This window comes from Sinocyclocheilus anshuiensis, unplaced genomic scaffold (genome assembly GCF_001515605.1).
Source record: "Sinocyclocheilus anshuiensis isolate Anshui unplaced genomic scaffold, SAMN03320099.WGS_v1.1 scaffold274, whole genome shotgun sequence".
NCBI classification, from domain to species: Eukaryota; Metazoa; Chordata; class Actinopteri; order Cypriniformes; family Cyprinidae; genus Sinocyclocheilus; species Sinocyclocheilus anshuiensis.
The window spans coordinates 254,203-275,648 of record NW_015547698.1 but is presented as its reverse complement, the minus strand read 5'-3'; the positions used below and the strand labels follow the sequence as shown (position 1 = coordinate 275,648).

General features: G+C 40.9%; 2 protein-coding genes across 2 annotated transcripts in view; both read right to left on the bottom strand.

Moving 5' to 3' along the window:
• Positions 1-6,366, bottom strand: part of LOC107703675 (B-cell receptor CD22-like) — a 15,800-nt gene extending 9,434 nt beyond the window's left edge. Inside the window, exons 1-4 of the mRNA XM_016506399.1 lie at positions 6,363-6,366; positions 5,465-5,845; positions 1,292-1,360; positions 395-451 (exon numbers count right to left, since the gene is read on the bottom strand). Of these exons, the coding sequence (XP_016361885.1) occupies positions 395-451; positions 1,292-1,360; positions 5,465-5,845; positions 6,363-6,366 (511 nt within the window). The remainder of the gene's footprint in view (positions 1-394; positions 452-1,291; positions 1,361-5,464; positions 5,846-6,362) is intronic.
• Positions 6,367-8,852: 2,486 nt separating this feature from the next.
• Positions 8,853-21,446, bottom strand: part of LOC107703749 (B-cell receptor CD22-like) — a 15,501-nt gene continuing 2,907 nt past the window's right edge. Inside the window, exons 6-12 of the mRNA XM_016506472.1 lie at positions 21,398-21,439; positions 21,054-21,302; positions 11,063-11,126; positions 9,872-9,917; positions 9,673-9,753; positions 9,023-9,088; positions 8,853-8,893 (exon numbers count right to left, since the gene is read on the bottom strand). Of these exons, the coding sequence (XP_016361958.1) occupies positions 8,870-8,893; positions 9,023-9,088; positions 9,673-9,753; positions 9,872-9,917; positions 11,063-11,126; positions 21,054-21,302; positions 21,398-21,439 (572 nt within the window). The 3' untranslated portion in view covers positions 8,853-8,869. The remainder of the gene's footprint in view (positions 8,894-9,022; positions 9,089-9,672; positions 9,754-9,871; positions 9,918-11,062; positions 11,127-21,053; positions 21,303-21,397; positions 21,440-21,446) is intronic.

Sequence of the window (21,446 nt, the reverse complement as noted above, 5' to 3'; positions counted from 1 at the left end):
TATAATTGACTGAGGTTCAGCTGTTCACCGGCATAACTCTTGCGCAAAGTTTGCACGTTGCTTAATATCAGCCTTCATGGTTTAAAACATATATATTTCCAATATTGCGACATAACAAGCCCCCAACATGTAAAATTGCATAACTAGCCTTTCATGGAAAATCTGAAAAATACTGATATCTAAGGTTAAAAACATTAAAAATCTAAATGCAGCAGGCTTAAAAGATTGTATAAAGTGTAAAGAGAAAACACACTTAAGTGATTACACCCTTTTATTCATTAATTAACTCTTTACTTCCATTTTCACTTAAATAGCTATAAAATGATCCACAAATTATATCAGTCAAACACACTTGTGAATGTTGCTCTGTCAGTCAGAGTGCAGCTGCTTTTACATGTCAGACTGACATTATGACCCTCTGTCACTCTCTCAGGAGCCTCCACCTGAAGATCTGAACACAACACACACATTATATCTAGTGCTGCTGTCATACACTGATTATTATTCAACATAATGCACAGAAGAAGAGCTCAGCCTCATGGAAGTCACCTGTGACAGTAAGAGTCACTCCTCATACTTTAACACAGTCTTCCCAGGTAGATTGGTCGCCAAACTTCATGACTTAAGAATTTCACAGTCCGTCTGCCATTGGATAAAGGACCATCTCTTTTCCTTCCTCACACTCAGCACTGGTGTGCCACAGGGCTTTGTGTTGAGTCCGCTTCTGTATTCTGTCTACACTCATGACTGTACCCCCCACCCATCCCACCAATACCATTGTTAAGTAGTCAAGAACGTCAAGAAGTAGTCAAGAAGGCACAGTAGAGATTCCACTTCCTGGGGATCCTCGGGTAAAACCACCTGCAAGAAAAGCTACTGTCCTGAGGGTCATCAGCCAGCATTTCAAAACACTGTCTTTTTGACTTGCTGCCCTCAGGTAAATGCTTCAGGTCCATTGTATCATAAACAAATGGATCACAGACATTGTGTCACAGGCTCAAAAGCAGTTTCTCCCCAAAAACAAAAACCAAACACCGTCAAATACTAACTTCCCCCTTGGTTGAAATCACCGGCACCCCCAATACCTGGGGGGCCCTAGAATCATCGCCATCTGCTAGCGACAGCCCTGGTTATAGGTATACGTATTGTTGTTTTTGTTATGTGTTATTTTTGCTGTATAATGTTGTTGTAATCTATGCAATGACAATAGAATAATTGAACTGAATAGATGTTTGAAAAAAAGCATAATATCGAATCTTGATAAAGTGTTGCTGAAACATCAGTGACTCACCGTGAATCATGATCAGAAAGATCAGAGGAAGAGGAGGGGCCATTCTGACTGACATCACTATAGCAACTCCTACAACAAATGTACAGTGGCTTATTTCAGCATTCGTGATTCTGACATTATTTAAAACTTATTTGTATCTTTTTGAAATGCTTTATAAGGCAAAAATGTAGATATTACAGTAGTTAATTGCCTGTAGATGCTTTGAAGCGTATCATATGGTGTGTGACCTATGGCGAATTAAGTTTTACTCAAAACATACAATCTATTATCTTTTTGTCTATTTTGTATTGTTTTTACATATTTATTTTACTCACTTATTTTTATTTTGTTATCTGTGTCTTGTCATCCAGTCTGTGCACTCGAAGGTTTTGTCACCAAGACAAATTCCTTGTGTGTGTAAGCACACTTGGCAATGAAGCTCTTTCTGATTAGATGATATTAGCTTGATTATAATTGCACGTGCAGATCTACTAGTTTGTGGTTAACTTAATGTAGATTCAATTATCTTCCTCTTTCTTGTCAGGCCAAATCAAACACCATCTGTTCTGAGATTGAGCAAAGAACAAACCAAAAAGAGAACTACGTTCTAGTTCTTATAAAAGCCTATTAAACTATATAATGAATCTGTCTTCATTATATAGTGATCTGTTGTTAAAGATAATTATTTGTACCAGAGGTATTTGTAATTAACATACAAAACTGCTGCTAAAGAAAACACCTTTTTTAAACCTTATCGTTACTGAGAAACAGCCCAATGACAACTAGCCCCAACCAATCGCCAATACATAAGATATTTGACAGAATGGTAATAAAATCATGCACTTACCCATTTCACCAAGACTCATGACCAGTGACAGCACTACAATAGATCAAGATGATACCAGCACTGCTGTTTTCACACTCTAAATATCACGTGATTAACACATTATATTTGAATGTGTTTTTAACACCTCAACTAGTGCTAGATAGAGCAGAAGAAGCATTTTAGCAGATTACATTAGACTAAAGGCCAATGAAAGTTGAACTGATAGAAACATGAATTTAGGTCATAAAGATGATCCTATTAAATTTTCAAACTTGGAAATATCTAAACATAATCAATTGCATACAGATGACGATGACAAGGAACCTGTGCCTGAGAGACAAATAAATATGATTGCTTGAATAACTAAAATTTGAATACACAGTCCAGATATCCTGGTTTGAGAACTGCTGGACCTGGGATTGTGAAATACCGGAAGACATTGCATTGGCAGTGACTGCAATATGCTGTGCATTTGATGAACCTCAATTCATTACCAAATTTCTATTAATCAATCAATGGAATAAACGTAAAATATGTTGATGAAGCAGAATTTATTTCATCTAAATGTCTTAAAGTTTTTATCATACGAGAACTTAAGCTTTTTCTGTCAGCAGCCTGTTCTTGAATACATGCCGAGTCACTAAATATGGCCATGGTGATCATATGACCTTCATGAGAAATGGAGAAACACTAAGTGACATTACATCTGGGAGGAAGAGGAAATCAGTTCTGTCAGTTGGTGATGTCATGGTGTTACTGCATCTACTGTTAGAATCTCTGGTCCCAACAGAAACAGTTCTGAGATGCACGCTTGGGACTCCAAAAGCAAATTGGTTGGACTGACCTGAACGCTTTGTTAATGTCATTTGAGTATAAAAAAAAAAAAAACTTTTCCAGGTTAAAAGCACGTGCAGTGGAACCGGCGTTAGCTTCTAGGAATGAATCAAGCGCTCACAGGGATGCCGGAAGTATGGCACTGAGACGCAGCGTCTCGTGCCCTCGGGGAACCATGGTTACATTTGTAACCTGGAGACGTTCCCCTTCAGGAACTCGAGCTGCATTGGAAAATGCTTTGGCAACGAGTATGCCCACGCAGCCAGACTTACAAACCCCTGCCTAGTGTGGAAGAGCACAGCTAAGATGAAAGGAGCCAGGAGTGGTGCAGAATGCAGGTAGGCACCTGAAAAAGTAGGCGGGGACATCCCTCCCAAAGGTCAACTTCAGAAGGAGTGAGCTTTGACCCCCAAAGGAGAGGGTAGATCAGGAGGACTCGAGGCTATGGAATAGCATCCTGATCCACCGCTTAGCATAAGCTTCTCTGGCCAGAGGCCTCAGCGCACCGTGGAGGAAACATGTAACTAGGGGGTGTCTGCCCACTGACTGGCCACCGATAGGGGTGTGGTAGGCCGCAACAACCGCCACGTAGATTTTCAAGGTGGAGTGGGTCAACCCTGCAGAGAATCGGGCATGCAGGAACTCCAGCACTGTACCAACTGGGCAGTAAACTGGGTCGAGCTAACGGTCTCCGCACCAAGAAGTGAAAACTTCCACTTCAGGGCATACAGTTTCCTCGTAGAGGGCGCTCTGGATTGGAGGATGTCTCAACAACCTCGGTTGAGAGACCGGAAGCTACGAGTTGTGCCCCCTCAGAGGCCACACCCACGGCTTCCACAGCTCCGGGCAGGGGTGAAAGATTGTACCCTCCGCCCGTGAGAGGAGATCCTTCCTGACGGAAATCTCCCATGAAGAGCAGTCGAGAAGGTAAATCAAGTCCGAGAACCATACTCGGACCGGCCAGAATGGGGCTTCTAACAGTAGACGCACCCCGTCCCGGCACACTCTCTCTGGAACTCCCGGGAACAGAGCGATCGGGCAAAAAGGCATACAGACGAAGCCTCGGCCACGTCTGTAGCATACCGTCCAGTCCGAGAGGAGCTGGATGAGTCAGAGAGAACCAGAGGGGACAGTGCGATGTCTCTTGAGTCGCAAACAGGTCCACCTAAGCCTGGGCAAAAACTCTCCATATCTGCTTCACCACCTCGGGGTGAAGTCTCCATTCCCCGGGCCTCGGCCCCTGCCTCGACAGGATGTCTGCTCCCATATTGAGATGCCCAGGAATGTGAACTACTCTCAGCGAGAGGAGTTTCCCCTAGGAACACATAAGGATCTGGCGACCGAACGCAGACCTCCCTGGTGGTTGATATAAGAGACCACCGCTGTGTTGCCGGTGCGCACCAACACATGGCGATCTCTTAGGTCTGGGAGGAAGGGTTTCAATGCTAGAAACATGGCCAGCATCTCCAGGCGAGCTCATCGACGCCCTCCACATCAACCTCCTCGGAGAAAGACAGGCGGAGCGTCGAGCCCTCTCCCCGGGAGGAAGAACTGCAGCGCGGGCTTCCGATCCCAGAGAGCGGGCACTGGATCATATGCGAACCCCACGAGCGCAGCCGCTGCTCCACCTTGGCGAAAGCGGGGCCTGCATCCCTGAACGCTGGTGAACGCTCCCTCCTTAAAGAGAGCCTTCCGAGAGCGAAGCATACACAGTAACAAATGGTCGCAATGTGGGCAGTCATCTCCCTCGAGAGCTGACTCTGCGTGCTTCGCTCCCAAGCAGACAACACACAAATTGTGTTTGTCCCCACTTGCCTGCTCTCGCCCAAATGCTTCTTCTTGGCTGAAGCTTTGACATAATGGAGCTTATAAATGGACAAAGAACACTAAATAAGACTTACAACAAATAGCGACTGAAACACACACAGAGCACTTGCTGAATGACAGAAAGCTGACGCCGGTTCCACCGCATGTGCTTTTATAGCTTCCTGGTCTCTATGTCACCCGCATGTGATGTCTCACCCTTCCATCAGACTGATTTTACATGTGATTCAGAACGTGGTCCCAAAAGCATTTTCCAGCGCATCTTGAGTTCCTGAAGGGGAACTACATTTATGGACCAGTTTATGTCAGAGTTTATTGCTGATTTTAAATATGTGATCAGTTTGGCAAGCAGTTCTTGATATTTCAGCATATTTCTCCATTCTAGCAGACTGGAGAGAAATAGCTGCAACTGTCTTCACTTGTACAAATAATAAAAAATAGAGCGGGACTTAACTTTATCCACTGGTTGTTGGATTGGATTGTAAAATTGGATTGCATACCAAAATTACATTTATTTTGCCTGAAATATGCATTACACCATGTCCTAACCAGCCACAACAGCGACACGCGACAAACGGAGTAAGTCAGGGAGGGACGGAGGAGGCTTTGGAGGTGGCAGAGGCGATGCCACAGGCAAGAAGCCAGGAGATGGTGAAGGGATGGCAAAGGGCAGGTACACCGGCAGAAGAAACTGGTGGAGGATGTCTAACCAAGAGAAGACAGAACGGAAGGGTCCAGGGCAGTGTAGACAGAGGTGAAAGCCAGGGAAGTGATGGTGGTGAAGTCCATGGAGGAGCCTTGAGCAGGAGAGGGTAGGTGGAGACACAGGCCACAGCTAGGACTGCGCTCCATGGCAGCATCGCAGGAGGGAGGAGCCAAGTTGTGATGGGAACACACAACGCCATGGGGACAACTGGAGGTGACAACAGCATTGGAAGTGGAGCCCACAGCGCAGACAGTGAGCCAAGGAGGTGGAGCGATGCGGAGGATGCAGGTGGCCTCGACGGAGCCATAGAGATGATCGCCTGAGATGTAGGTGGGGATCCAGAGGCCAGAGGGCAAGCTGGAGTGACCGAGGAAGGAGGCGGAGCCTGCGGGAGGGCCACATGCAGTTTCTGCCTTTCACCCACCTAGAGACTGATTCCTAAGATTTGGCCTGTGACCACCATAAAAATTCCTCAGGACCTCCGGATGCAGCAGCAGTAGGTGAAATAAAGAGAGATCACATAGATCCATCCAAATCCATTCATAACTCTTTTCAAACCTTAAAACTGATAGAAACTACAACACAACCATCTTATACTTATTCAGAGAAGTAAGTATTCTCAGTGACAGCGATGTGTAGTGTGACATCTTACACAAACTCAGCTGTTAATGGACAAGTGAATGCAAGCATGACAGTTCAATCTTTTTACATTGTAATTGACCCAGTGAGATTGTTCAAAGGGGCAAAATCACAAAATAATTTAGGGGAGGGTCCCTCAACTGAAAACCACACAGAACACAGTAGGCCATTTCAAAGTGTTTATATAAATAAAGGCAATCCACAGATCCCTACAGCACATGCATGAAAAACAGTCAATAAAGTCTTTTTGAGTGCAAAACAACCCATTGTGTTTATCATTAATCAAAGTAAAGGACAAAAACTAAAAACTTCTGGTTGAATGAATACTCGTCTCTAAGCCGAAGCATGCACTGAATTTGAATACTGAAGTCCTCGATGATGATAGTCCAATAGCAAGAGTACCACAAAGATTAGTCGATCCGAGTTTCCTTAAAACATAGCGTGCTTTGCAATTCTTTGATGTCGATTTGTCCCGTTCTGATGAAGTTATTTCTTAGTCCATTGATGAGGAATTCATGGTAAAAAAGAAAAACGGAGAGACAGAAACAAAAAGAGTTATTCTACAAAACAAACAAACAACTAGTATTAGCATTTAACAGCCACAAAAGTTCACCATTAGTTAAACTATTTACAAAATAAGTGCAAATTTACACAGCGCAAAATAAACTGATACACTTACATGATTGAGCTGAAAACCTTAGTTTCTCAATCAGAACTCCATTTGCAGTAAGGTTATGTAAGTGAAAGCCATGCTTCCCCTTAACCAAACAGGTATGTCTTACTCTATTGCCTACATCCTTTTGATCCCTTAGCATAAAAAATTCTATAGGGCCCCCTGGGGCACAGTAGAGGAACTACACAAAAAAACAACAACAACAACATAGTAACCGTACTATGGTCGGTTACAACATCATGTTTGGACTGAATGCGTTCTCAATATTGCCAAAGGTATTCTGGTTGTGGTTTGGAATAATGCATCAGTAAAACTTTAGTGACACTTTTCTAAATGTGTGTTTGGGCTATGCAAATAAGTTCCACAGGAGGAAAGAAGAGTGGGCCACACAGTGTACCCTTGCTCTGATGGAAACGGCCAATCACAGCATGTAAATGGAGAAGAGCCAAATTACAATCTACTCCTGATTGGAAAGGATAAAGGTACCCTTTCAAAACTCCTTGTTCTGAGTCTCTGGTCTATGTGGTAGGAGATCCACAAATTTCTGAGTCTCCTGTCCAGAGAGACAATAGCAGATATGCCGTTCTGAGTCTCCAGCCTGCAGCCTGTTAGGAAAGAGATACCGTGCATTCAGAATCTTCATCCAGCAAGACAACAACTGATGCAGCACTCTCCATCCTAGAGAGACAAAGCGAACTGACCAAGTTCTGAGTCTCTAGCCCAGAGAGGCAGAAGACATACAGACATTTGCAACAAGGTTAAGGTCTGGCGAGCAAACCTTCACTCCAAGGTACTTTCGTCTGCGTGTTCCAGGACAAGGACCTTCTGCATCTACTCCAGGGCCATGTCTGCGTTCCAGATTTTAGGACCCTTTGGTGCTCCAGGAGATCAGCATCCTACAGTGCTTCGTGTTCAAGGCTGTTTAAATGGATTCCTGCTCCTTTCCCAGTTACCAGCACAATCAGTGGATGAAGTCGCCGCCACCGGACTGCTCACTTAACCACAGAGAACGTAACTATCACTTATCCAAACCTCTTCCAGAGACCTTGGCATTATTGCATATTATTGGTATATGATTTTCTAATTTACATTAGATGATATAGCTGATCAGGACAAATAATCTTTCATTTATTTGTTTGAGGCATAATAAGGTTTTTCACCTTATTACATCAGTTTATCTTTTAATAAGATAACACAACTCTGCCATAGTATCACCCTAGTTAATCACTTACATTTTATGTATCCTATGCACTTTATTCCTTTTTATTTATGGTATTCATTTAGTAGTTGTTGATTAATCATGTCTATCTTTTGTTAATAACATTTATTTGATCACAACTGTGTTTTCGTCGTGTTGATAATACAGTAAGAGTTTCTGCAAGTTAGATATCCCACCAATCTGTCTTATATGATGTACTCATCACCGCATCTTAAGTGACACGTGATCCAAAAATCACTACGTCATCGGTGATGTGTCTAAAAGTCTCTAAAAGGCACACATTGTCACAAAATGGCACAACATGTCATAGAAAATGACAGATGCCCATAATAACACTGTATAACTGGTCACCCACCACTCATAAGGGAAACTTGTTCTGCATAGTTGTACTTCTCTTCTGTCTCCCGTGATCACTGCGACTAAGTTAAAGGTGCAGTGTGTAAATTTTAGCGCCATCTAACGGTGAGGTTGCAAATTGCAACCACCAGCTCAGTACACAGGACAGACACAGGACAAAGATGTAATGCTGTTTAATATTTGTTGTGCTGTCGTTCTGATGAACTGAATGACTGAAAAGTGTAAAATTGAACAGCTACAGCCTGCCTTTAATGCAAAACATGAAGATTACACTGATACATATTAAAAACATTAAAAATCTAAATGAAGTACTTTAAACTTGATATAAAGCGTAAAGGAATACACACTTGTGATTACACACTTTTATATCAATTCATCAATTCAAAAACCTTTACTTTTTATTTTTTTATTTTTTTTACAAATGACTTCAGCCATATCATGACACTTCTGTCAATCAAACAGGTCTTCACCAACAAAGAGATTTGTAAAAGCTGTAAAATGTTTGCTGTGTGTCCAAAACACTACATGCTCTTCTTCTTTTTAGTCTGAATAAGAAATAAAGCAGGCAAAAACATTAAGAATTAGATATTTAAATAAAAGCATCAAGAACATTAGTCATGAGGAAAGGCTAATAGGTTGTGATTTGTCTCTATCTAGTATGTGTTCTTACTTACTGGAATATTTTCATACACAGAAGAGTTCGGTTCAGGTTTACAGATATTAGAGTCATGTCGAGCAGCCTTTATGAATGAAGAGACAAAGTATATTCAGCAATGTGTCATTTAAATATCCATGTACTTATTATTCATAAGACATTTGATATGTTTACACTGACATTGAAGAGCATTCAATTTCTGTTTGGCCAAAGGTGAGGAGAGTTTAGTCTTTAGGAAATTCTCAGCTAAAGTACTTACGGTCACATTATTATACACAGGATCAGTCATATATAACCAAGGAAAACATGATTTTGTGTGCAATTCGGATAATTTTGCATTAATATTTCAGTTATGCGCAATATGATTTTAAATGTGTTTAAAGTTTTGATTCGTGCTTATTATTTTTTTTAATGCATTATTACATTTTTGATTTAAAAGTATTATTTATTGATCCGTGACCATTGTTTGCTATTCTGAAAACTTTGCTTTAATTTTTACATTTTCTGCAATATAATTTTACTTGCGTTTTTTAATTTTGGTTTCATGCTTGTTATTTTTTTTTATCCGTGACTGCAATACATTTGGCGGGAATATGATCCCATACATTCAATTTATTTTTTGCCAAAGGTGAGGACAGTCTTTCGGAAATTCTCAGCTAAAATACTTACGGTCACATTATTATACACAGGATCAGTCATCTCAACATTGCAAGCTTTGTGTAGGCCATCATGAGGTCTGGATTGATTCATCTTTGCCATAAAAAATAGATAGATAGATAGGGTCACAACTACATTCAGACTTTCAATCCTTGACAAGTTAATTTACCTGAACAGTAAACTACTGATAACAAAATAATTTTCTTCTCACCTGAGACTTCAGTGCACCATTTCTGTTTTTAATCCATCTGCTTACCCTTTAAAGACAATTGCTTACACAATTACTGTCAATCAGAACTTAACAGATGTTATGATTTTGAAACGATGTCATTTCTCAATAGACTGTTTTGAATGTGATGAAATGTGGAGCATCTACGGTTCGCTTTTGGCATGGTTCACTCACATTACATTTACCACGCTATGGGGAAACTCTGTTTACTTTGAATGCTGAAGCCTGATTTGTTAACATTCGTGTAGCTGCACAAACAAATGGGCAGCACAAAATGGGCGGGGCTGACTGCCAATATAATATATATGATGTCTCCTTGCTGACTCAGAAGAAGAAGAAGCCTTCCTGCTTGCTGTAGAAAGGCCCCAGCAGTGGATTACAGCGCTAACAGCAGCACTACTCCTCTGCACTTATCCAGCAGGACTATTAAAGCTAATTTTCGCTAAGAGAGCATATTTCTAGTGACGTTTGCTGCAAAATGCCACGCCATGAGTGTTGCTCATGCAGGGCATTCCTGCACTCCTTGGATGAGCACTCTGCCTTAGTGCTTGGGCAAGCCCACACAGAGACTGCGCTTACTGAGATGAGCTGCTCTCACCTGTCTCACCTCACTGCACTCGTGGATGGTTTTCTTTCATGATAGCAACCCCATCCTTTGTGCTCCCCCGTTTCGTCCTCTCAGGAACCTCAGAGTTAAAAACAGTGGAGTTATGGGGCAGCGCAGATGGGTCCTAAAGAGGTCATGCCCTGGAATGGTAAGCCAAGGCTGTCCACCCTTTTTAGCCCTGCAGAGCCACTTCAGTCCTAGCGGCCTAGCCTACTCCACAGCTGGTCAAGCTGGTTCCGCTCCCTGACGGTGGTCAGGACTATTTTTTTCTGAGAACTCCAGGCTTATGGCCTGGGCCTCGCTGATCCCGGGTTAATTGTGCCTTGCCGATGCTATTGGATATTGTTCCCCATAACGTGGTAAACACAATCTGAGTGAACCATATCGGAAGGGAATGTTCCAGTTACGTATGTAACCTCGGTTCCCTGAGATAACAGGAATGAGCATTGCTCATTTACACACACTACATTACACCACACACACACACACACACACACACACACACACACACAGATAACAGGAATGAGACACACACACACACACACACACACACACATATATCATACATCATTACGACAACTGCAGCTCCACAAACCACTCCAATGGATATGTACAATATCACCAGACGTCCTACAACAGAGACAAGAGAGTAAAACATCTGATTCTCCTTAAACCAGCTGATTTCTGCAGGAGGGTTTGCATCACTGCTGCAGATCAGAGTCACTGAATCTCCTTCCCAGATCTGACCAGACTGAATGATGGACACCGAGACGTTCCTGGGAGAGTCTAATAACAATCACCAAATTAATTAAGATGCTGACACAATCTTAAAATTGCTAATATGAACTGAAGTGAAAAAAAACCCCAGAGAATTTGCTTTTTTTATGATAAACTTACATATTATGTTTAAAGTCACAGCAGAGTATTTCTCTCCATGTTCATTGATGGACTTGCACTTGTATTTTTTACAATCATAAGAGCTGATCTTTGAGATGCTGTAGATTCTTCCAAATCCTACAAACATTCCTCCTTTAAACCAGCTGATTTCTGCAGGAGGGTTTGTCCAGATCCAACAGCTGAGCTTTGATTCTCCTTAAACCAGCTGAAGTTCAGAGCAGGAGGGTTTGAATCACTGCTGCAGCTCAGAGTCACTGAATCTCCCTCCTTTATTTGACCAGATGGACTGATAGACACTGAGACGCTCCTGGGTGGATCTAATATAAATAAAAATCAAAATTCACAAAAACTTTAGAAAATGCTGAATTTGGATGTGAACAATATGCAGTTGATCATTAACTCACACATGACGTTTAAAGTCACAGCAGAGTATTTCTCTCCATGTTTATTTCTGGACTTGCACTTGTATTCTCCACTGTGATCAGAGCTGATGTTTGAGATGCTGTAGATTCTTCCAGATCCTACAAACTTTATTCCTTTAAACCAGCTGATTTCTGCAGGAGGGTTTGAATCACTGCTGCAGCTCAGAGTCACTGAATCTCCCTCCTTTATTTCTCCAGATGGACTGATGGACACTGAGATATTTTTTGGTGCATCTATAAAGGATACATATTAAATCCTTATATCATCCCATTCAAACACAATTTCCAGGTTTTTAAAAAGAACAAATTAATCAGTACTCACACGTGACACTGAGATGAGCAGCAGGAGAGATGTAACTGTGTCCATGTAGAGCACAGCTGTATCTGCCTGCATCCTCTCTTCTGACTGACTGCAGCAGGAGTTGATTGTTTCCGTCTCTTCTCTCAGTTAATGGCTGTGAGTTTCTGTACCAGATGAATGTTGCTCTGTCAGTCAGAGTGCAGCTGCTTTTACATGTCAGACTGACATTATGACCCTCTGTCACTCTCTCAGGAGCCTCAACCTGAAGATCTGAACACAACACACACATTATATCTAGTGCTGCGGTCATGCACTGATTATTATTCAACATAATGCACAGAAGAAGAGCTCAACCTCATGAAAGTCACCTGTGACAGTAAGAGTCAATCCTGGTTTACCAATCCATTGATCTATATTGGTTCTGAATCTGAAATAGTACTTGTGTGAATCTTTATGTGTCACATGACTCAGTCTGATGGTGCAGTTCTGCTGTTTGTCTCCCAGATACTGAAGCCTCTGACTGTATTCAGGATCCTCAGACAGATCTGGAAACTCTGTCTCATGTTTATCTTCTTTCTCTTTTGTATTGGTCCAGAACACTTTCATGATCTGATGTCCAGTAGGGTATGTATAAGTGCAGCTCATTATCACTGATGAGCTCTTTAGTACACAGATGTGTACATGACTGTAACTCACACCCCAATCAGGACCAGAAACCCCTGAAACACAATTCATACTGAACAATAGTTTTTTTAATTATAATTTTTTTTTATTTTTGCAAGCAAGGTGACAGCAAGCATAGACAAAGTGACTCCACGCTCTCACTCTAATTGCTCTTTATGTGTGTTCTTGTTTATATTCGCCAAATTTAAAGGGGTCATATGATGTTGCTAAAAAGAGCATTATTTTGATAAAGCAAACCTGAAGAGAGGCAGCAGTAAGGCAAAAGTGGCCTACAAGAAGTTCTTTGAGGGCCACCACCAACAACGACTCACAGCAGGTGTGGCAGGGCATCCAGCATGTCACCAGCTATAAGACCAGCAACTGAATGACCAGCAACTGAATGTTAACGGTGATGCTTCCCTGGCAGAGCAACTAAATTGTTTTTTTTTGCTATTTAGATGAAAGCAGTGGAGACAGTCAAGACATCTCAACCAGCCTCCAGTAGTCACACCCTCATGTTGGAGGAGCATGTTGTGAGGTATGTGCTCAAAGCCAAACCAGCTTTCTGAGGTTTTCACTGGGATCTTTAACCAGTCTCTCTCTAAAACCTCTAAAATCATTCCAACTTGCATATGGCAGGGCTGACACACCCTCAACATCAATGCAGCTATTTCACAGTCTTCCCAGGTAGATTGGTCACCAAACTTGATGACTTAAGAATTTCACAGTCCTTCTTCCATTGGATAAAGGACCATCTCTTTTCCTTCCTCGCACTCAGCACTGGAGTGCCACAGGGCTTTGTGTTGAGTCCGCTTCTGTATTCTGTCTACACTCATGACTGTGCCCCCACCCATCCCATCAATACCATTGTTAAGTAGTCATGAAGGTCAAGAAGTAGTCAAGAAGGCACAGTAGAGATTCCACTTCCTGAGGATCCTCGGGTAAAAGCACCTGCAAGAAAAGCTACTGTCCCGAGGGTCATCAGCCAACATTTCGAAACACTGTCTTTTTGACTTGCTGCCCTCTGGTAAATGCTTCAGGTCCATTGTATAATAGACAAATCTATCACAGACATTGTATCACAGGCTCAAAAGCAGTTTCTCCCCAAAACAAGAACCAAACACCATCAAATACTGACTTCACCATCGGTTGAAATCACCGGCACCCTCAATAGCTGGGGGCCCTGGTTATAGGTATACATATTGTTTTTATTGTGTTATTTTTGCTGTATAATGTTGTTGTACTCTGTGCAATGACAATAGAGTAACTAAACTGAAAAGATATTTGAAAAAAGCATAATATAGAATCTTGAATGAATGTGTTTTTAACACCTCAACTAGTGCTAGATAGAGCAGAAGAAGCATTTTAGCAGAGGACATTAGACTAAAGGCCAATGAAAGTTGAACTGAGAGAAACATGAATTTAGCTCATAAAGATGATCCTGTTAAATTTTCAAACTTGGGAATATCTATACAATCAATTGCATACAAATGGCGATGACAAGGAACCTGTGCCTGAGAGACAAATAAATATGATTGACTGAATAACTCAAATTTGAATATACGGTCCAGTTATACTGGTTTGAGAACTGCTGGACCTGGGATTGTGAAATTCTGGAAGACATTGCATTGGCAGTGACTGCAATACGCTGTGCATTTGATGAACCTCAATTCATTACCAAATTTATATTAATCAATCAATGGAACAAACGTAAAATATGTTGATGAAGCAGAACTGATTTTATCTAAATGTCTTAAAAGCTATAATGAACTTATAAGCTTTTTCTGTCAGCAGCCTTGTTCTTGAATACATGCTGAGTCTTTAAATATGGCCATAAATACAGTTTCCATTGTAATGAGAGAGGCGAGACACCTGTATTTATTCGGCTCTAGTCACATCGCCAAAGGGATCAGCCACTAAATGCACCGGCCTCGTGAAGTCACTGATGTGCCTGGCTCGCCTTTACCTGACTGATTATAAGTCTTGTTATGGCCATTACTGTTAGGAGAGGATAATATGAGTAAGAGCAGGGGTTTGCAAACTGGGGTCCGTGTCGTGACCCAAAGCCAGGGCGTCACGCAAAATTTTTTGCTATTAGGTATTTTCCGGACTACACGATGCATATTTTATTTTCTGAACGTGCTATGATTTATATTCCAAAGTGACTTAGGCAATATAATGCATTTAATGTCAAATAAGCAAAACGTAAACAGGTAAATGCGGGCACTTCCAGGTTTCTATAATTATATTTCTCATTCTGTGTGACAAGTGTAACGTTAGACAGTATCGCTGAGTTTTTCTTCATTTCAGGAAGAGGACTGAATCTCCTTCCCAGATCTGACCAGACTGAATGATGGACACGGAGACATTCCTGGGAGAGTCTAATAACAATCACCAAATTAATTAAGATGCTGACACAATCTTAAAATTGCTAATATGAAGTGAACAAAAAAAACAGAGAATTAGCTGTTTTATGATTAACTCACACATGATGTTTAAAGTCACAGCATCAGAGTATTTCTCTCCATGTTCATTTCTGGACTTGCACTTGTATTCTTCACTGTGATCAGAGCTGATCTTTGAGATGCTGTAGATTCTTGCAGCTCAGAAACACTGAATCCCCCTCCACTATTTCACCAGATGGACTGATGGACACTGAGACGTTTTTTGGTGCATCTATAAAGGATGGATATTAAATCCTTATATCATCCCATTCAAAGACAATTTCTAGGTTTTTAAAAAGAACAAATGAATCAGTACTCACACGTGACATTGAAACGAGCAGCAGGAGAGATGTAACTGTGTCCATGTAGAGCACAGCTGTATCTGCCTGCATCCTCTCTTCTGACTGACTGCAGCAGGAGTTGATTGTTTCCGTCTCTTCTCTCAGTTAATGGCTGTGAGTTTCTGTACCAGATGAATGTTGCTCTGTCAGTCAGAGTGCAGCTGCTTTTACATGTCAGACTGACATTATGACCCTCTGTCACTCTCTCAGGAGCCTCCACCTGAAGATCTGAACACAACACACACATTATATCTAGTGCTGCTGTCATACACTGATTATTATTCAACATAATGCACAGAAGAAGAGCTCAGCCTCATGAAAGTCACCTGTGACAGTAAGAGTCACTCCTGGATAACCAAGCCATTTCACATCAGGTTTATCAGTGATGAATCTGAAACAGTACTTGTGTTCATCCTTCTGTGTCACATGACTCAGTCTGATGGAGCAGTTCTGCTGTTTGTCTCCCAGATACTGAAGCCTCTGACTGTATTCAGGATCCTCAGACAGATCTGGAAACTCATTATCAGCATTTCTAACATTTGTTTTGGTCCAGAACGCTTTCATGATCTTATGTCCAGTAGGGTATGTATAAGTGCAGCTCATTATCACTGATGAGTTCTTTAGTGCACAGATGTGTGAATGGCTGTAATTCACATCCTCCTTCTCACTGTAAGCCCCTAAATAAAATCACACTGAATAAATTAGCAGCAGCTTGTGCATAAAAAAATGCCGTGTGCAAAATCTCTTAGGGGTTTCTGTTGCAGCGACTCACTGTAAATCATAAGCAGAAACATCAGAGGAAGAGGAGGAGCCATTCTGACTGACATCACCATAGCAACACCTAGAGCAAATTCACAGTGGCTCATTTTTTCAGCTTTAAAGTCAGCATGAAACATAAGAAAACAATACTACTTCATTTTTTAAAGAAAATGGCAGCAACTCTGCAGTAATTTTTGTACTGCATGAGTTTGTAATCGTCCAACTTCTTTCCCCGCCCACTTTAGAAAGTAAAGTGAAATGCTGCCAATAACAAATAGTTTTTAATTTCATACTCAGAAACTGTTATAAAGCTCCTCAGTTGAGTTCAATGCATCACTGGGGCTAGTTGTCACACTGTTATTCCAGTGAATATTTCTCATGGCAGGTTTATGTTTAAAAGCCACTCTCTGTATAGATACACAATTTAAAGTCGTGGGTATAAAAGTCTATTGAATATTATCACTGTTATCACTAATATAGAGTTAATTAAACACGGTATTGTGACACCTTGCCCCAACCCTTGTCCCGAAAACACAGTTGAATCTTTCAATCTACAGTCATTATGTTGTTCTGTAACAGATTAATGAGGATTTTATCGAGGTGTTTCTCACCAAAATACAAAACACTGCTAGGAAAAATATATATATATATGTGCTGTTTAAAGCTCATACCTAGAGACAGCCCTGTGACAACTAGCCCCAACCAGTCTCCAATATGTAAGATATTTGAAAAAAGGACGATAAAATTATGTTCTTACCCATTTCATGAACACTCACGAGCAGTGACAGCACTATAAATGATCAGGATAAAACCTGCATTGTTGATTTCACACTCTAAATGTCATGTGATTAACACCTATATTAATAACAGGCAGCAATACTAGTGCTGATAGAGCAGAAGCAGAGTTTTAGCAGATGCTCATAATGTTTTCAAACTTGGTAATATAACTGCGATAACTAGGAACCTGCTCTTAAGAGACAGAGAAAATAATTGCTTCAATAACTGACTTTAATTTGCATACCAGCTATCATGGTATGGATCGGGATTATTAAACACTGGAAAGCATTGCCTTAGTAGTGACTGCAACATTCTGCATAACTGTGCATTTGATAATCCTCGAATTAATGGGAATTAAATAAATAACTTCAAATAAGCTGATGAAGAAGCTAGATAGAGTCTCTATGCTTTTAGTCTGTTAGAGGTTTTGTTCTCAGAAGTGTCATTTCTCTCTAAATATGGTCACAAATAGAGTTTCCTTTGTACTGAGAAAAAAAAAGTGAAACGTTGTACTGCAGCATCCCACTGAAGAACGTCACACCCAGAAAGCGGAACTCAGTGCTGTCAGAGTAAAGCTTGAGGCCTTTTCACATACCCAATATGGCGGCTCTAGTAATAGAAGTCCCGCCTTCTAAATAAAACAGTTCTGAGACACACATTCAGGACTGTACATGTGCGTTGGCTGGACAAAAATGAAACAAATGCTTTTTGATGCTATCTGAGTGTAAGTTTGTAAGAAACAGTTTATGTTAATTTTATTGTCGATGTAAAATGTTATTGAAATATGACTTTGGCCAGCATCTTTTGAGATGTTTTGCAAATAGGGCAGCAGAGAGAGCTGACTTTCCTTGAAAAGGATTTTGATTATGTTTGATCAGCAAAAGGTAAAGATCTAGTATTACCTCAATGTTGGCATTAAAATGAAGGTGCAATCAAATTCACTTCTATATTGTGATGCATTTCAAAGTAAAATGGCATAAAATGGCATATCAAACAAGAATAAAACATAAGAGTGGGAATTTATTTTATCCACTGGCAATGACTGGATTGTGAGAAGTGAGCATTGCATACAGGATGGAATAATGTTTGTCTGCAATGTGCATTTAGTAGCCTGTAAATGATCCATGGGTGTGTCAAATAACACTACTAGTATTGAGACTACTAATTAATTGAATGAAAGAGGAATAAAAAATGTTAAATAAAAATAAATCTCCAAAAGATAAATAAACAATTATCAATAACTATAAGTAATTACAATAAAACTAGTCACAATGCTAATAGCAACAACATATTCCCATGATGATATTATTAGACGGCAAGCCTTCGACTTCCAGATGTATCCATTGTCGTCAATCTTTTCAGAATTCTCCAGTAAAGCGTCATCAGACACACCTGTCAATCATCCGGGGCTCCACCCACACAGAGCATAGAGGCAGTGATTTTTAAATTTTTTTTGGTGTGTGCCATCGTCCACTACAGCATATTCCTGTTAGTCTGAGCCAACGAGACAAAAACGAGATCCATTTACAAAGTTGAACTACTTTGAACTTTTTAAAAGACACTTATTATAGTCAATCAGATATATACATTGTGTTTTGAACAAAGATTAATTTTAGTCAAATCTTTCCTTCTTCTTTCTCCATATTTTCCTCATTTATTTTGATTACATTATCTTTCCCTTTAGCGCCCCTTATTGAGCAAAGCCTATATTTGAGTCCATATTCTATTGAAACTGACTGACCTTCGACTGCAGTTTGTTCCTGTTCACGCAGCTGCTCGAAAAGAAAACATGTTATATTAACATTTCACAATATTAAACCACATAACTAAACACTAAAAGGAAAACTCTGACTCTTACCAGGTAAGCAATGCAATGATGATAGCAACCACAACTCCACAAAGCGTTACTACAATGGCTATATAAGATATCTTCCAATATAGTACTGAGACAAGATAAAATATTAAGATACATTGATCAGTTTAACTCAACTATAAGTAATTACAATAAAACTAGTCACAATGCTAATAGCAACAACATATTCCCATGATGATATTATTAGACGGCAAGCCTTCGACTTCCAGATGTATCCATTGTCGTCAATCTTTTCAGAATTCTCCAGTAAAGCGTCATCAGACACACCTGTCAATCATCCGGGGCTCCACCCACACAGAGCATAAAGGCAGTGATTTTTAAATTTTTTTTGGTGTGTGCCATCGTCCACTACAGCATATTCCTGTTAGTCTGAGCCAACGAGACAAAAACGAGATCCATTTACAAAGTTGAACTACTTTGAACTTTTTAAAAGACACTTATTATAGTCAATCAGAATATTGCAGGGGTGTACACTGATGAGCCATTGCATTATGACCACCCCCAGCCTACAGCAATGAACTGGCCTGGCAGGTGCAGCTCACAGAGCAGTATATATATCACACGAGGACTGGCTTTCGGTCAGTAGAGCTTTTGGTCTCAGAATGGGAAAAGCTGTCGAATTATTGGAGTTGGATGAAGGACATATTGTGGTGGTCAGGTGCCTCAAAACTTCAATCTCGGAAGCGGCGCACCTTGTTGGTTGTTCACGTGTCGCTGTAGTGAGTACATATCAAAAGTGGTGCACATATGTCCAAGCGATGAACCGCCGTGAAGCAGTGTGTCGTCTGCAGCTCATTGATGCCAGAGGTGAGCACATAGTTCACAGCGACCGCAGAGCAACAGTGTGACAAATCACCAGCAGTGATGAGCAGGGCAATGTGTCACAGAGCACAGTTCATCACAACCTTTTGCGTATGGGCCTGCGTAGCCAACAACCCAGCCAGGTCCCCATGCTAACTGCACGCAATCGCCAACAAAGCATGAAATGTGCAGAAGATCATTGAGATTGGATGAAAAAGTGGCCTGGTGTGATGAATCAAGATTCCTGGTGCATCACTTCGATGGCTGAGCGTCGTATGCACTGTTGAGGCAGACACAGGCCGGCGGTGGTGGTGTTATGCTGTGGGCGATGTTTTCTTGGGAGTCTTTAGGCCCCATTATCTCAATATCCCACTTATATCCCATTTATTATCCCACTTGCGGACCAAGTGCACCCATTCATGGCAACCATGTTCCTTGCTGGTGTTGGACATTATCAACAGGATAATACGCCATGCTAACCGCCAGAAGCTGTTTGAGCAACAAGATGGTAAATTTCTGTTAACGCAATGACCTCCAAATTCACCTGACATGAACCCAAATGAACATTTGTGGTTTGACTTGGAAAAGCGCAATGTACGGGAATCGGAGGACCTGCTGTTGACATTATGGGACCAGATACCCCAAGAGACCTATCAGCAACTCGTCGAATCAACGCCTTGCCACTACAGGTCATAATGTAATGGCTCATTGGTGTAGATTACAGAGCAGGACATTTAATAGCACAAGAATATTCTCTATTGACTCACAATGTTAAGATTCTCATAAATCGTCACATTCTCATACAGAGGGATGTTCATTTTAGGATCAGGAGTTTTACTGCAAGGATGAACGGCCTTCATGAAAGAGAGACAGAAGAAAAATGAGAACCAGGAGAAAAAGGAACTAGGACCAACTAGTTTTGAAAAGTACTATAGTGACCTTGTCTAGGCTTGAATAAAAAGCTTAACACTTACCACCACATTCTCATACACATATGAGAACAGACTAGGATCAGATATTATGCTCATGTCATCAGAATTGTTTGTGAGAGACTGAAAAGAAGAAGAAAAAGCATCCAATAGTGTTGCCATCAGCGTTCAGAAGAGACAGAAGAGGAGAATCAGAGCCATAAAATGAAAACATATAAAACAAGAATAGCATACATTGTAAAACTCATCGGTAAACATATACATCACTCATAACAAGATAAAATATTAAGATACATTGATCAGTTTAACTCAGTTTAAGAGTAGCAATGTAAGTAAATGACCTGCTCTACCTTTAACAGTGACAGTAACAGCGTCTGATCTCTGATATCCATGTTGATTGTGAGCCTCACAGTAGAAGCGTCCACTCTGCAGTGCACTGAAACTCTGTCCAGATACAACAGCTGAGCTTTGATTCTCCTTAAACCAGCTGAAGTTCAGAGCAGGAGGCTTTGAATCACTGCTGCAGATCAGAGTCACTGAATCTCCCTCCACTATTTCTACAGATCCAGTTATGGACACTGAGACATTCTTTGGAGGGTCTAAAAAGGACACAAAAATATAAAAAATCACAATAAATATTAGTAAATTGTGAATTTGGAAATTTTGAACAAAGTGCAGATGATCATTAACTCACACTTGACATTTAAAGTCACAGCATCAGAGTATTTCTCTCCATGTTCATT